General features: G+C 40.2%; 1 protein-coding gene across 7 annotated transcripts in view; it reads right to left on the reverse strand.

Moving 5' to 3' along the window:
• Positions 1-10966: 10966 nt before the first annotated feature.
• The window catches only part of TNIP3 (TNFAIP3 interacting protein 3), a 118749-nt gene continuing 116558 nt past the window's right edge, over positions 10967-13157 (reverse strand). For 3 of the 7 annotated variants that reach the window (XM_045017365.1, XM_045017367.1, XM_045017364.1), the window contains one exon: positions 10974-11752. In XM_045017365.1, coding sequence (XP_044873300.1) covers positions 11721-11752 — 32 coding nt within the window. In that variant the 3' untranslated portion in view covers positions 10974-11720. Of the gene's footprint in view, positions 11753-13157 lie in introns of all 7 variants that reach the window. The other 4 variants (XM_045017362.1, XM_045017366.1, XM_045017368.1 and 1 more) reach the window with 3 other exon arrangements.

Genomic DNA, 13157 nt, shown 5'->3' on the forward strand with positions numbered 1-13157 from the left:
AACGACTACAGCACTTCCATCTGTTGCCAGCTTCCTGGCTTATATAGGCCCCACCTGTTCCTACCTAGATGACATTCTTCTAATTAAGGCTTCTCTTGCAGTCTTAATCCCCCCAGCTTGCTGCCTAATAGGCTAATTGGCCCCTCTGGCCTGCCTTAACCCTGTCAGGGCAAGTGTGAGGAGGACACCACATCATAGAGGGAATGTGAATTAAAACAAGGTCTTTATATCTTAAAAATCAGCAACCAGCTTTCATCCTCAGCTAAAGGTTTGCATTGGTTACATTTTCAAGGAGCTTTGAGAGCTTCTCACCTTCTACCTGCAACAAACATCCTTTAAAATAAAAATAATGGAAAACTGAGATTGGCTCTAACATTTCCAGGTACAGTAGAACCTCAGAGTTATGAACTGACTGGTCAACCACACACCTCATTTGGAACTGCAAATATACAGCAGAGATAAATAAAATAAAATAAAAATACAGTACTGTGTCAAATGTAAACTACTAAAAAATAAAGGGAAAGTTTGAAAAAAGATTTAACAAGGTAAGGAAACTTTCTGTGCTTGTTTCATTTAAATTAACATGGTAAAAACAGCATTTTTCTTCTGCATAGTAAAGTTTCAAAGCTGCATTAAGTCAATGTTCAGTCATAAACTTTTGGAAGAACCACCATAATGTTTTGTTCAGAGTTATGAACAACCTCCATTCCTGAGGTGTTTGTAACTCTAGTTGGGGGGTAGGGGCTGGCTCTGATTCTGACTCTAACTGAATCAATGTAATACAAGAATGAGAGGTTTCTTCCCACCAAAGGTAGGATTTGAAGTTTACTTCTTTCCTGCCATGTTTAATGTTTCAGAAAGAAAATTGTGGGAGACATGAATTTGCTACAAGTATTAGTTTATCTGGATATCCTGACTGCATTTGGAAGAACTCTGGCTGAAGATGAAGAAAGATTTCTAAAAGCATTAGACTGGTTAGAAGCCTATAGACCAGGGGTCAGCAACCTTTCAGAAGTGGTGTGCCGAGTCTTTATTCATTCACTCTAACTTAAGGTTTCGCGTGCCAGTAATACATTTTAAGGTTTGTAGAAGATATCTTTCTATAAGTCTATAATATATAACTAATCTATTGTTGTATATAAAGTAAATAAGGTTTTTAAAATGTTTAAGAAGCTTCATTTAAAATTAAATAAAATGTAGAGTCCCCGGGGCCAGTGGCCAGGACCCAGGCAGTGTGAGTGCCACTGAAAATCAGCTCACGTGCCGCCTTCGGCACCCATGCCATACGTTGCCTACCCCTGCTATAGACTGAAGCTATTAATTGATAAATACCACTTCTGTCGGAGAACAGTCAAATAGGTGGGTCATATTGTGTCTTAAAAAGGTGAAGGTACAGATCCTGATAAAATAGAGGCACACACTTATATGGCAGTGCCCACAACATTATGTAGACCTCAAGACCTTTCTATGATTTAGTGGCTACTACTGCAGATCTGTGAAGAATTACGCTATTAGTGTGAAGCCATTGAATGAATACCAGAGAATACCAGCCCAGCACAGAGAAAAGGAATGCAAGTAAAAAACAAAGAAGTCCACAAAGCTTCTTGACAGAGTTGCCAACTTTTTGACCAAACAAAATCGAACACCCTTGCCCCGCACCTTCTCTGAGGCCCTGCTCACTCCATCCCCCCACCCACCCTCACTCACTCACTCACTCATTTTCACCAGGATAGGGAGGGTACCTTTTCGACCAGGTGTTCGGTTGAAAACTGGATACCTGGCAACCCTACTTCTTGAACAGAAACATTATGATCCCTGGAAATCCTTTGGGACCAGATGAGATGAGACAAGGCCTTTCAGGAGATTAACAACTCCTTAATTCATGCCCCAGTCCTACTCTTTGCTGAACCAAACAAGCCTTTTATTCTACAAATTGATGCTAGTTTGGAAGGTATGAGAGCAGTGCTAAAGTAAGAAGGTGAAGGCAAATGAGAAACCTGTCACTTTTGCCAGCTGAGGATTCTGATAATGAGACTCGGTGCTCCATTCACAAGCTGGAATTTTGATCTTAAAATTTCAAGATTATCTGTATGTTGTTCAATTTCAAACGTGAATGGACAACAATTTACTGACTTATGTCTTAACAAGTGCCAACCTGGTTGCTACAGGGCAGAGACAGGTATCCACTTTGGCTAGCTAGGTATGAATTCGGTACCAATCAAGGAGAAATGATATAGATCTGATGCATTGTCCTGCCACCCACATGCAATAGAGATGGTTGTGATTCCTATGGAAGGAGTAAGAAGTGTTTACAGATTAAGTCACCTAGGGTCACAGAAACTTTGGGTCTGCCCTCTGAAAGTGTTCCATTAGCCTCTGAACTCTGTTGTGTTGGATCAATCTCCATTGTCTCAGCTCAATGTGGCTGACTAGCAAGAAGCCCAGTTGTAGGACAGTGATATCCAGGACACACTGACTGCTAAAAAGAAGGGACAAAATCCAGCCAGTTAGTTTAATAGAAGTTAAACTATTATTGAGAGAATGGAGCAAAGTAAAGCTGATCAAGAGAGAACAAGCTGCACCAAATAACAAATTCAGCAAAACTACTAGTGCAGCCAAGGAAGTGGAGAGCTCTTGCCATGAGAGCCCTGCATGACAACCTTGAACATTTGGGAAGGGAGAGAACCCTGGGATTTATTTGGAGTAGGCTCTACTGGCCCTGGAGGGCTAGGGACATTTGCAGGAAATGTGAGACGTGCTCAGTGTGTTCAAAGGAAAACTCTACTCACTAGAGCTGTGTGCCAGGAGAACATTACCAGCAGCAGACCTTAGGATGTCAGTGCATACCACGACCAATCTCTAGAAGTAGACAAAAAGAATGCTGGGAACATTCTTGCAGTGACTGACTATTTTATTCACTGCAAACAGGCATATCCAACCCAAGACCATAGAGCCACCCCTGTTGCTCAAGTGCTATGGGAGAAATACATTTCAGTGTATGGATTTCTATCTTGGATATGCTCTGTCCAAGCAAGGGATTTTGAAAGACACCTTCTGACAGATTACAGGAATTAAGTCCAGAACAACCCCTTATCACCCAGAAGGTGATTCTCAGTCAGAGCAGTTTAATTAGATCTATTTGAATACACTAGAGACCTAATGACTGGAGCAGAAACCAAATTGGAGTCAGCATGTTGCATTTTTGGTGCATGCATACAATGCCACAAACAGGGATGGCTCCAAGCACCAGCACGCCAAGCGCATGCTTGGGGCGGCAAGCCGCAGAGGGCCCTCTGCCGGTAGCCGCGAGGGTGGCAGGCAGGTTGCCTTCGGTGGCATGCCCGTGGAGAGTCCGCTGGTCCCACGGCTTCAGCGGATCTCCTGCAGGCTGCCGCTGAATCCGCTGGTCCGGCGACCTCCCGCAGGCAAGCCGCTGAGGGCAGCCTGCCTGCCGTGCTTGGGCGGCAAAATACCTAGAGCCGCCCCTGGCCACAAAGAACATTGCTACTGGAGTCAGGCCGTATTTCCTGATGTTTGGGCAAGAATCTCGATCCTCCATAGACTCATGCTTTGACATATCAGAGAATGGAGATAGCTTATGAAATGCATCATCACAATGTTGCCCATTTAAGAGAAAAATTAAGAAAAGCTAGTGGCCAGTACTTTGAAGTTCTGGCTATGGAGACACCATTAGCCTTGAAAAGAAAATATTCTGGGGGAAAGTCTTTGGACTGGCACTGCTTTGGGTGAGGCCTGATGGAGCTCAATGGCATTAAACAAATCTTATTCACTTTCTATACTATACTAGACACTTGAGACAGTGGACAGTGACCCTTGGCATATGACAGTTAAAATTTTTAGTAACCACATCCTGTGACTGGGGCCAGTAAACAAAGAGCAACCTCTTACCAACATTCCTGTGTGTCAGTCTTAGTCCATGGTGCACTGCAGGACAGTTGCTCCTACTCAAATTAAGGACTATGAAAAGTTGTGTGTTAAGGAAACACAACACGTACATTGGGAAAAGAGCATGTGTATACTTATGTGTTTGTCTGTAAGGCTCAATTCTTCGTAAGGGTATATACACACTTGAATGGACATAATTTAGACACACAAGTATCCAGTGTGTGCACAAATGGTGATTCCACACACGTACATGCAACCCACATCTTGCATCCACGCATGGTGCTGAGTACTTGAGCTATGTGCATGCATTTTTTGCACGTGACTACGGAGAAGTCATGTAGAATTTAATAGTGACAAAACCAATAGAAGTGTATAGAACTTCAATAGGTGTCTATAGAATGTATTCTAAAAGAATATAGAATGAAGAGAATAAGCAATAAAAAGTTTTAAACAGCCTATGGAATTTAATAGAAATGAATATCCCTTCAATAGAAATGTATAGACTCGGTCAAATACAGTATTCTAAACAAAGGTTAGCCAGAATGAATGTCATTTATTTAGTGGTCCTGAAGGCCCTCGTTATTATAAATACAACGCATAATATTGACATATCATCTAATTTATATGAATCAATGTACATTACATATTTGTCATTTTCTTTTAAAATGATGATGGAAAGACCCAGCATGTTCAAAAGTTAGGCAGGCTATTAAAAACACCCAGACCCACAATGATGGGGAGAAACTAAGTAGAGCTGCTGAGCTAATTAGATTTTCATAACATGGATTTGGTTCACACTAAACTTGAAAGCTGTAAGGAAGTTCACTTTCCTACCAGCACCCTTCACTCCCTCCACCACAGAAAGTTTTTTGTTTGCTTTTCCTATGTGTCTCTTATCTGTGCTTTAATGGTAACACCTGACTACAAATGGGTTGCAAGTGCTTTATAGCTTCAAAGTTTGCACTCACTAAAAAGAAAACTTGTATTAATCAGGGTTCAGTTATTTGGGGACGGGGGGAAGATTTCTGTCAGCACAGCAATAGCATTCCAAGCCCCCTGCACATGGGAATTCTACTTCTCAACTCCCAATTGGCTCATAAAATGTAAAGGGATGGTTTGCTGTGACTACAAAGCAAAAGACTCTGGAGAAAGGAGTGTGGAGAAAGGAGTGAGAAAACCGGACACTGTCATAAGCATCTGTGGAACAGTGAGAATTTATGGAAAGTTTATCAGTAGCAGCCCTGTCAAAGCCTCTCCATGGGAACACTATTAAATTAATGGCACACTCAGATTAACTGGCACTTTTCTGGCAATATATTTTTTATGGCTTGACAGATATATGTTAATACAAAACCTTGGTTAAAAGGTATATTCCTATACTGGAGATTTTTTTTTTGGTCAAAGACATCCTAAATCAATTGTCTACCAGGCTAAAATAGATACACAGCACTAATACTCTGCCCCAGCTTCACCCATGGTCCCAAAATACCAGGCTGCATCTGCAGAAATTATCCATAGTGAAATATTTAAAAGTGCTGCTATTTAAATTGTTGATATTAAGCACTAGAGAGGATATGATTGGGCAAGTCACATATCTTGCACATTTGGACCAAATTTATTCCTGGTATAAATCAACTGACTTCTGTGGAATTAAGATCTCTATTTGAACGTCTGTTCTATGCTCTTCCATATAGATTCATATACCATGTGCATCTCCATAGCATCCTAGTCAGTGTGACTATGTCCTCAGTGGAATTACACCAGGGATAAATTTGGCCCATTATTTTGATCTGCAGATTCAGGGTATGTCTACACTGGAGCTAGAGATGTAATTTCCAGTTCAAGCAGAGAGAGAGAGAGAGAGAGAGAGAGTGTGTGTGTGTGTGTGTGTGTACTAGCCACCAAAGTACGTACCTTCAGTTTTAGATGGATCAGCAAAGTAGTGATGTTAGTATTGTGTGACCCAGCCAGCACCTGATCAATAAACCCTGTAGGTAAATCTCAGGTTAAGTTTGGATAGCACCTAAAAGTTCAGAAACTCATCTGAGCTTTATCTGAATATTAGGACATGCTTTCTAGCAATATTTCTAGTACCTCTAGTTTCTGGTCTGGTCTGCAGCTTCCAGGCTGAATGAGAACCAACAAGAAGAGACTCAGCAAATATGAATATTTTTGTAGATGTGACCTGAACTTTCTCTAGACTCCAAAAGCATTCAGTTCAGGTCAAGTCCTAGTCATAGGGAAATGGTCAGGCTGGTTTTTATGAAATCCATGCCAGTTTGCCTATTCTTAGGGCTACACTGTGGCTTTAAGCCACTGCCACAGTTAGCGGGGGCCAGTGGGAGCCGGGTGGGCACCGGCACAGCTCTCAGCAGAAGCATTGTCTTATATCAGTTACACCAGTGTAATGCCGTTGACTTGAATAGATGAACTCGGTTTACGCCACCATGTGCTGATAATCAGACCCACTGTGCACGCAGAAGGAACACCGCTTGTAGGCTGGAACAGAAACTTCCTCCCAATACGTTTCTCTGACAGCCCCTTTTCTATCCCAACTAATCCAGAACAGTAATTGAATGATATCATGGACTGGTGACAGAGGTGCCAAAAAGCAGATTTGTTCTTCCCTCGGAGATGTAACCTATCCTTTTATCAGGTTACTCTTCTCCCTGCCCAAGTGCATGTCCATCAGCTATGGGAAATGCCATCAGCCATATCGGTCCTGGAAAAGCTGGATAGTTAATCTATTCTCTTGCCTTTTACTGGGCCAACACAGTTCTGAGCCACATTTTCAAGCCCATAGGTCTCATATCACATGCTGATTGACAGATTGCTTTAATAAATGTGCTTCACCACATACCTGACTTGTTTTCCTTCGTTTGTCTGACCCCTCTGTCTCCATACACACAACTTTCCCCACAAACTTATTGCATGATCTGTAATTAGTGTGGGCCCATTGCTCTCCCAGAAGCAATACTCAAAACAGGAAGCACCTGGGTGTTCTCCATTTATGGGGCAGGTGGAGAAGAAACAGAGGCAGTGGCTGCTGTAAATGAAAACACAGAATTAACCAGCGCCAGGTTTATGGTGGGAGTGTGTTTTATTAATCAAGAAAGTACATTATTTTGCCATGGTGTCTTATATACCTTTCAACTTGCATCTGCAAAATCAGAGACACTGTCTACCATTTACAGCAAGGGAAGAAAAAAATCTCTTCTGTAAAGTTAAAATACTAAGATCTGGTTTAAATAAATCTCACAGGTATTTTTGAATTTGGGGGATTATTTCAACCAAAGTAAAGTTACACCGCTACATCGATATAACGCCACCCGATATAACACGAATTTGGATATAACACGGTAAAGCAGTGCTCTGTGGGGGCGGGGCTGCGCACTCCAGCGGATCAAAGCATGTTCAATATAACATGGTTTCACCTATAACACGGTAAGATTTTTTGGCTCCCAAGGACAGAGTTACATCGAGGTAGAGGTGTATATTGTAAACGCAGTGCGAGGGTGGTGAGAGGGGTAGGGTTGAGTTTACCAAGGTAAGGTAAGACAAACAAACGGGAGCAAGGGAGGCTGAGCTTTAGCTTATCATAAATCGTATTCATCTGATGCCAAACTCTTGCTAATGCTTAGACTAGACTAAGGTTTTTACATGGCCTTTCTTGCTCCTAGAACGTCAAAGCATTTTATCATCAAGAGCACCCCAGACTCATGGCTGGCGTACAACATGGGCCATCAAATAGAATAGGCTTTTGCCAGTACACCTATGTAACTCATGTTTAAACTCTTTTTTAATTAATTGGGTATAATAAATTACTGTTTTCACGGACAACAGTCTTTGTTGCTGAGCTGCTTGAAAGCATTCTTGCTATAATTAATGACCATTTACATAGCAACATAACACTTTACACAACGGCGAATACCACCCAATTCTCTTCTCCAAAGAGGTTACAGTCTAAGGCCCCAATCCCCCAAGGAGCATTGACATGGACTAACATAGGTAAGACAGAACATGAAATAGCAGGGCAGGTGCAGGAGGGCATAGAAACTTAATAGTGAAGAGGACAAATTTGGAAGGACTCCTGGAAGTGAAGTTTAAGGGGAGATTTGGAGGAGGAAGGAAAAGGGTGCTTGGCAGGTAAAATGTTGAAGACAGTTCAAGCAAATAAGACTGCATGACAAAAGATGCAATACCAAAGACTGGAAGGAGACAAAGGGAACAATAAGGAGAGAGGATGGGAGAAGGTTAGCCAGTAGAAGGAAAAGTTTGAGTCAAGATCAGAGATGTAGTTGGGGTTCAGTTTATGTGGACTGATGTGGCAAGCAAGAAAACCAATGAATGAATTCAAGGCGGAGAGTAAAGTGGTTCAGGTTTTTCCTTTTTTATTTACAGAATTGCACACATAGGTTGTCATATCTGTGTTACTATGTGCAGACCTATGAGACAAATTGTACCAGGTACCTTTCACTGCCCTGCCCATGTTCTTTTCATTAATCCATATCCTCAAACACTTGTTCTAGTATTCAGAAATTCTGAGCAACTTCAAACAGCTCCCACCTTTTCCTTTTAATTAATCTGGACAAAAATATTTTCTTCATCCCTAAAGTACAGTATAGCCTGAAATGAAGGCTGGAAATTATTCAATTAATAATACAGCCATCACAAATTTATGCCCAGGAACCTTTTACATCTCAAGGTATCTAAGTATAGAATATTATATAGAATACATATTTGTTCCTCTCTCCCCATGTGGGTTGTTATAACCATGTGATAAACTGCAGAGCTGTGTGGGATGCTGTATTTAGTATCTGCATTTTGGGAGTGCGTGTACTATTTCTTTAAATCTGTAGCAGAAAGGGAAGTGTGATGGGGCTGAGAAAGGTTGTAAGGCAGCAGCTCTACAGGAAAGCAGAGAGAGGCAGTAGTTTTAGGGTTAATAAATACTCTTTTCCTTATTCTAATAAAGTTCTGTATTCAGTATTTTAAAAAATGACTCTTTCAGCAATTCTTTATCATCGTCATATGTCAACATTGACTGCTTGATTTATACTGCCCACTAATCTCCCTTCTCTAGAATTTATTTTAAGACTCGCAAACTTTAAACAGCTTCCAACGGACACCTTTTTGAAAAAGCTAGCCTGCCGAAAAAGTATGTCACATCCTTGATTGTATATTTGGTCTCCCTTATCCACTGCTGCAATACAAATAAGTTGGAGAAAGCTAAATGGGAAGGTTAAAAAAGAGAAATGGGATGATATTTGGGAAAGAAAAATATTGACTGAAGATAGAGGAGTAACAGGAGATCCGATAAAAGGTGGAATAATCTTCCAAAGAAAGTGAAAGAAGCTCCATTATCCAGATCGGACAAAGCACTGGAACTGGAGACAACAATTCTGTAGAAATGAATCACCGTCAATTTAATCTAATTGATTTTCCCCTCCCCTCCCCCATCTGTCAAACAGAAAAACCAGTTCTTTGGTGTGTGCTCTTCTAATGTGACAACACTAATTCAGAGAGAAGACAGTGCCTGGATTTGGGGAATGTAGCATCACACAAAAGGTAAACAGACCTCTTCCCTCCGCTCCCACCATATTAGAAGCAAAGTCTCACAATTAGCTTCACTGGGATTTGTGCTAGTAAATATTTACAGAATCAGGCCCTAGCCAACTAACCATTAAAAGCTTTGTGTCCATACCAAGAAAAAAAAAAGTTAGCACTGCAAACTCTGTTTTCTTAGCATGAGTGACTCATGTTGAGTCATCTCTGCTTAGGCCAGATAATAGTTCCTCAAACTATATAATGAGTTAAGCTTCACAAATAGAAGGCACAACCTTCATAGCTAGTTGAGCAGAAGGGCTGAAGTGAATCAAATGGAGGTTTGTTGGCTGTAACACCAGATATACAGAAGCTTGTCTGTTTTGAACATTCACTACAGCCGAGTGTGGGGTATTCTTCCCACAACATTGGTCACCTGCTGAGAGTCTGAATTGAATTAGGTTACATTATAATTGGATTTTCCTAAGGCACTGCATTAGCATTTTCCATGATCTCACCCTTATTAGACAAATCATTAATCAGTTGTCTGCTAGTTAAATTATCTGCTGCTACAGTATCTGTAAGCCAGCTTCATACCCATGCAGAGATAGCAGCTTCAATGGACATTTGGGCTTTTATGCCACAGGTTTATAAAAAATCATGAAAAAATAGTTATTCTCCAGAGAATGGTTAATTTAGGATTTTGGTCATGTTCCTCTTGGTCTGCATGACCAAATAGGGCGGGATTTGTCTCCTTGAATGCAAAAAACAAAGCGGTTGGAGGAATTAATTTAATTGCAGAGAAATCCTTTCCCAGGGATTGTTTTCCATTGGGTCTGAATTCAAATGCTGAAAACATTTAATCCGTGAAGCTTATTATTTTAATGCAAAAGTCTTTGTACATTAATGGGAATAAAAATGGATTGTTATTAATGTGGGAATTATCCTGCATATGGCCGTGAGGGCTGGTAGGTCCACTTGAAAACTCTGCCTTGGCACAATTTAGGAAGGTGTGGTGTGAAATTAGACTCACACTAAGAAATTTCTACTGATTCAGCAAGAACATCCATTAGACTTTTCATGTGACCTACTGCTTAAGGCACAAGACTTACCCCTATGTAAGGCAGAGCCCTAACAGTCTGTGGCAGAATCCCTACAAGAATTGTCCTACTAAATATATGAAGGGAAAGAGCAGTAATACTGTGAGCAGATTACATCATGCAGTGTTGGCCAAACAGCTGTCATGCTGATTTCCTATAAAGTTTCATGGTTTAAATAGAACTATTCTATCTAAAATGTAACTGTGTTCTCAAATTAAAGGTTAGACAATTATGTTTAGCATTATTAATTAGTAAAATCCTCTACAAGTAGAAACTTGTTTCCACTCTCAATATAAATCAGTGGAATATTTCCATTAATATTCCATTTATACAAATATATACACAAACTCAGAATTATGATCATAACCTTAGCAGGCCTTAGACCCAAGCTTTCTGCTATAGAAATAAATGGAAGAATTGGCCATGACTTAAATGGGAGCAGGTTCAGTGTCTACTATGGAAAATTGAACAACGTGCGACACAATTACAGTTATTATGCAAATGTTGTTAAAAAGTAGGATTGCCATTTTCATCAGTCAACCTATTATTAATAATAATCATGTTTATTACAGAAGCGCCTAGGGACCAACTAAAAATGAGGCTCATTCATACTAGGCAGTGTACAATCACAGAGTAGTAGACAGCTGCTTCTCTGAAGAGCTATCATTCCAATAAATATATATGAAGAGAAATGAGTGCAGAATTCAAAATGGCACAACAAATAATTTTCAGAAATTAAATAAAATGGATTGTGATTCTTACACAAGATCACAATATTAATGTGCTTAAACATTTTATATTCAAATCAGCCACAACATCCTCTTAATCCCCAGCAGTAGTTAAATGTTGTATCATAAGATGTTTCTATAGATCCCTGTAGCCAGTATGGGCAGCATCTTCCACAAAAGGAAGGGAAGGGAGTGGTGTTTCCCCCGATAATTTAACCAGTTCTTGAAGATCACATCTGTGAAGGATTTATCTGTGTCTCCATCATCATCACCACCCCCACTGGGATTTCACCAGGTACAAATAACATGCACTGGAGAGATAAGGAGCTATAGGCAAAAAACAAAGAACAATAAAGTTACGAGGAAACATCAGGCTAGCTCCCAGTCTTTCACAGTATGGGAGCATGTGTAATTCATCTGCACTTCTCTAGTTCATATGCTTTCAGTGATGGACTTCTTTCTCTGAGGAAGTATCTGCAAGTAAATGAATACAAAATGTTTTAAAATTAAAAATATTAACCCGCTTGTGATTAATTTCCCTTTTTCTTACTTGATTTTTTCCTTGAAGAATTTAAGTTCCATATAATCAAAAGCTTACAGTCCCCATAAGTATACAATGAACCAAAAGTGAAACAAGATGGCTTAGAAATGCCATTATTTTAAACAGTGGTCAGTGGTTACCATCTCATAGTCAATTGTGACCTCTCTCAAATACCAGCTGCTAAAGTATATGTTAGGACCTATATGCCACAGCCTTGCACCTAGTGTAGTCTTTTACACTTTTGCAAAGTGGGAATAAAATGTGTCACTCTCATTTGGCAGAGGTTTACGCCCACTTTGCAGAAGTGTAAAAGACTACCCAAGGTATAAGGCAGTGACAAATCTAGTAGTATTAACTCTTAGCACATCTGTGGTTCAAGCATATGTCTATGATAGTAACGCAAGTGAGCATGGACAAAATGTCACCACAGAAAGGAAAATACAAGATTGACAATATAACACATACATCCTTTCTGAAGAAGTTTCAGCAGAAGTTCCTGAAATGTTGTAACATATTGCTAGGAACAACATGAAAAAGCACACAGTACATCCTTACAAGCAAAACATTAAAACAACAATAGGAAATACTCCCAAGCGTATTCTGAGTTCTGACTATATCAGAGAGAATAATGTACTGCTCCAACATGTTACATCTGTCATTTACTTCTGAAATGTACAGTACTAATGACATCCAAATGCAGTTAGTCCTGTACTCAGAAGCCAATCACAAAATCTACCAGCCACTTGGTTCCCAATTGAGGGAAGAATTTGGATGAACATGCTGAGAAGAAGCAGCAAAGAATCCTGTGGCACCTTATAGACTAACAGACGTTTTGCAGCATGAGCTTTTGTGGGTGAATACCCACTTCTTCGGATGCAAGAATCCGAAGAAGTGGGTATTCACCCATGAAAGCTCATGCTGCAAAACGTCTGTTAGTCTATAAGGTGCCACAGGATTCTTTGCTGCTTCTACAGAACCAGACTAACACGGCTACCCCTCTGATGCTGAGAAGAGAAAATTAAATCCAAAGGTCCATATTTGTGGCAGGAGATGAAGAGGCAACATTGCTGGAATTCCAGGTTTTCATAATAGAACTCTTCCTTTGTCTGTTAGAAGCCACTTTATGTCTCTGTGATAAATTAAGTGATGAGCATAAGATGGATGACAATTAGATGATGAATATTTTCCATTTGTGAAGGTGTATATGTAGAGTGTCTATTCATCTGACATGCCAAATGGATTACACATCCTCACACCTGGAAGGATCACCTCACCTTTGACCATAGTACTATTACAGTGGCGTACCCACACAATTAAAAAAAGAAGCAGAATTTACAA

Source organism: Mauremys mutica, chromosome 5 (genome assembly GCF_020497125.1).
Source record: "Mauremys mutica isolate MM-2020 ecotype Southern chromosome 5, ASM2049712v1, whole genome shotgun sequence".
In the NCBI taxonomy this organism is placed as follows: domain Eukaryota; kingdom Metazoa; phylum Chordata; order Testudines; family Geoemydidae; genus Mauremys; species Mauremys mutica.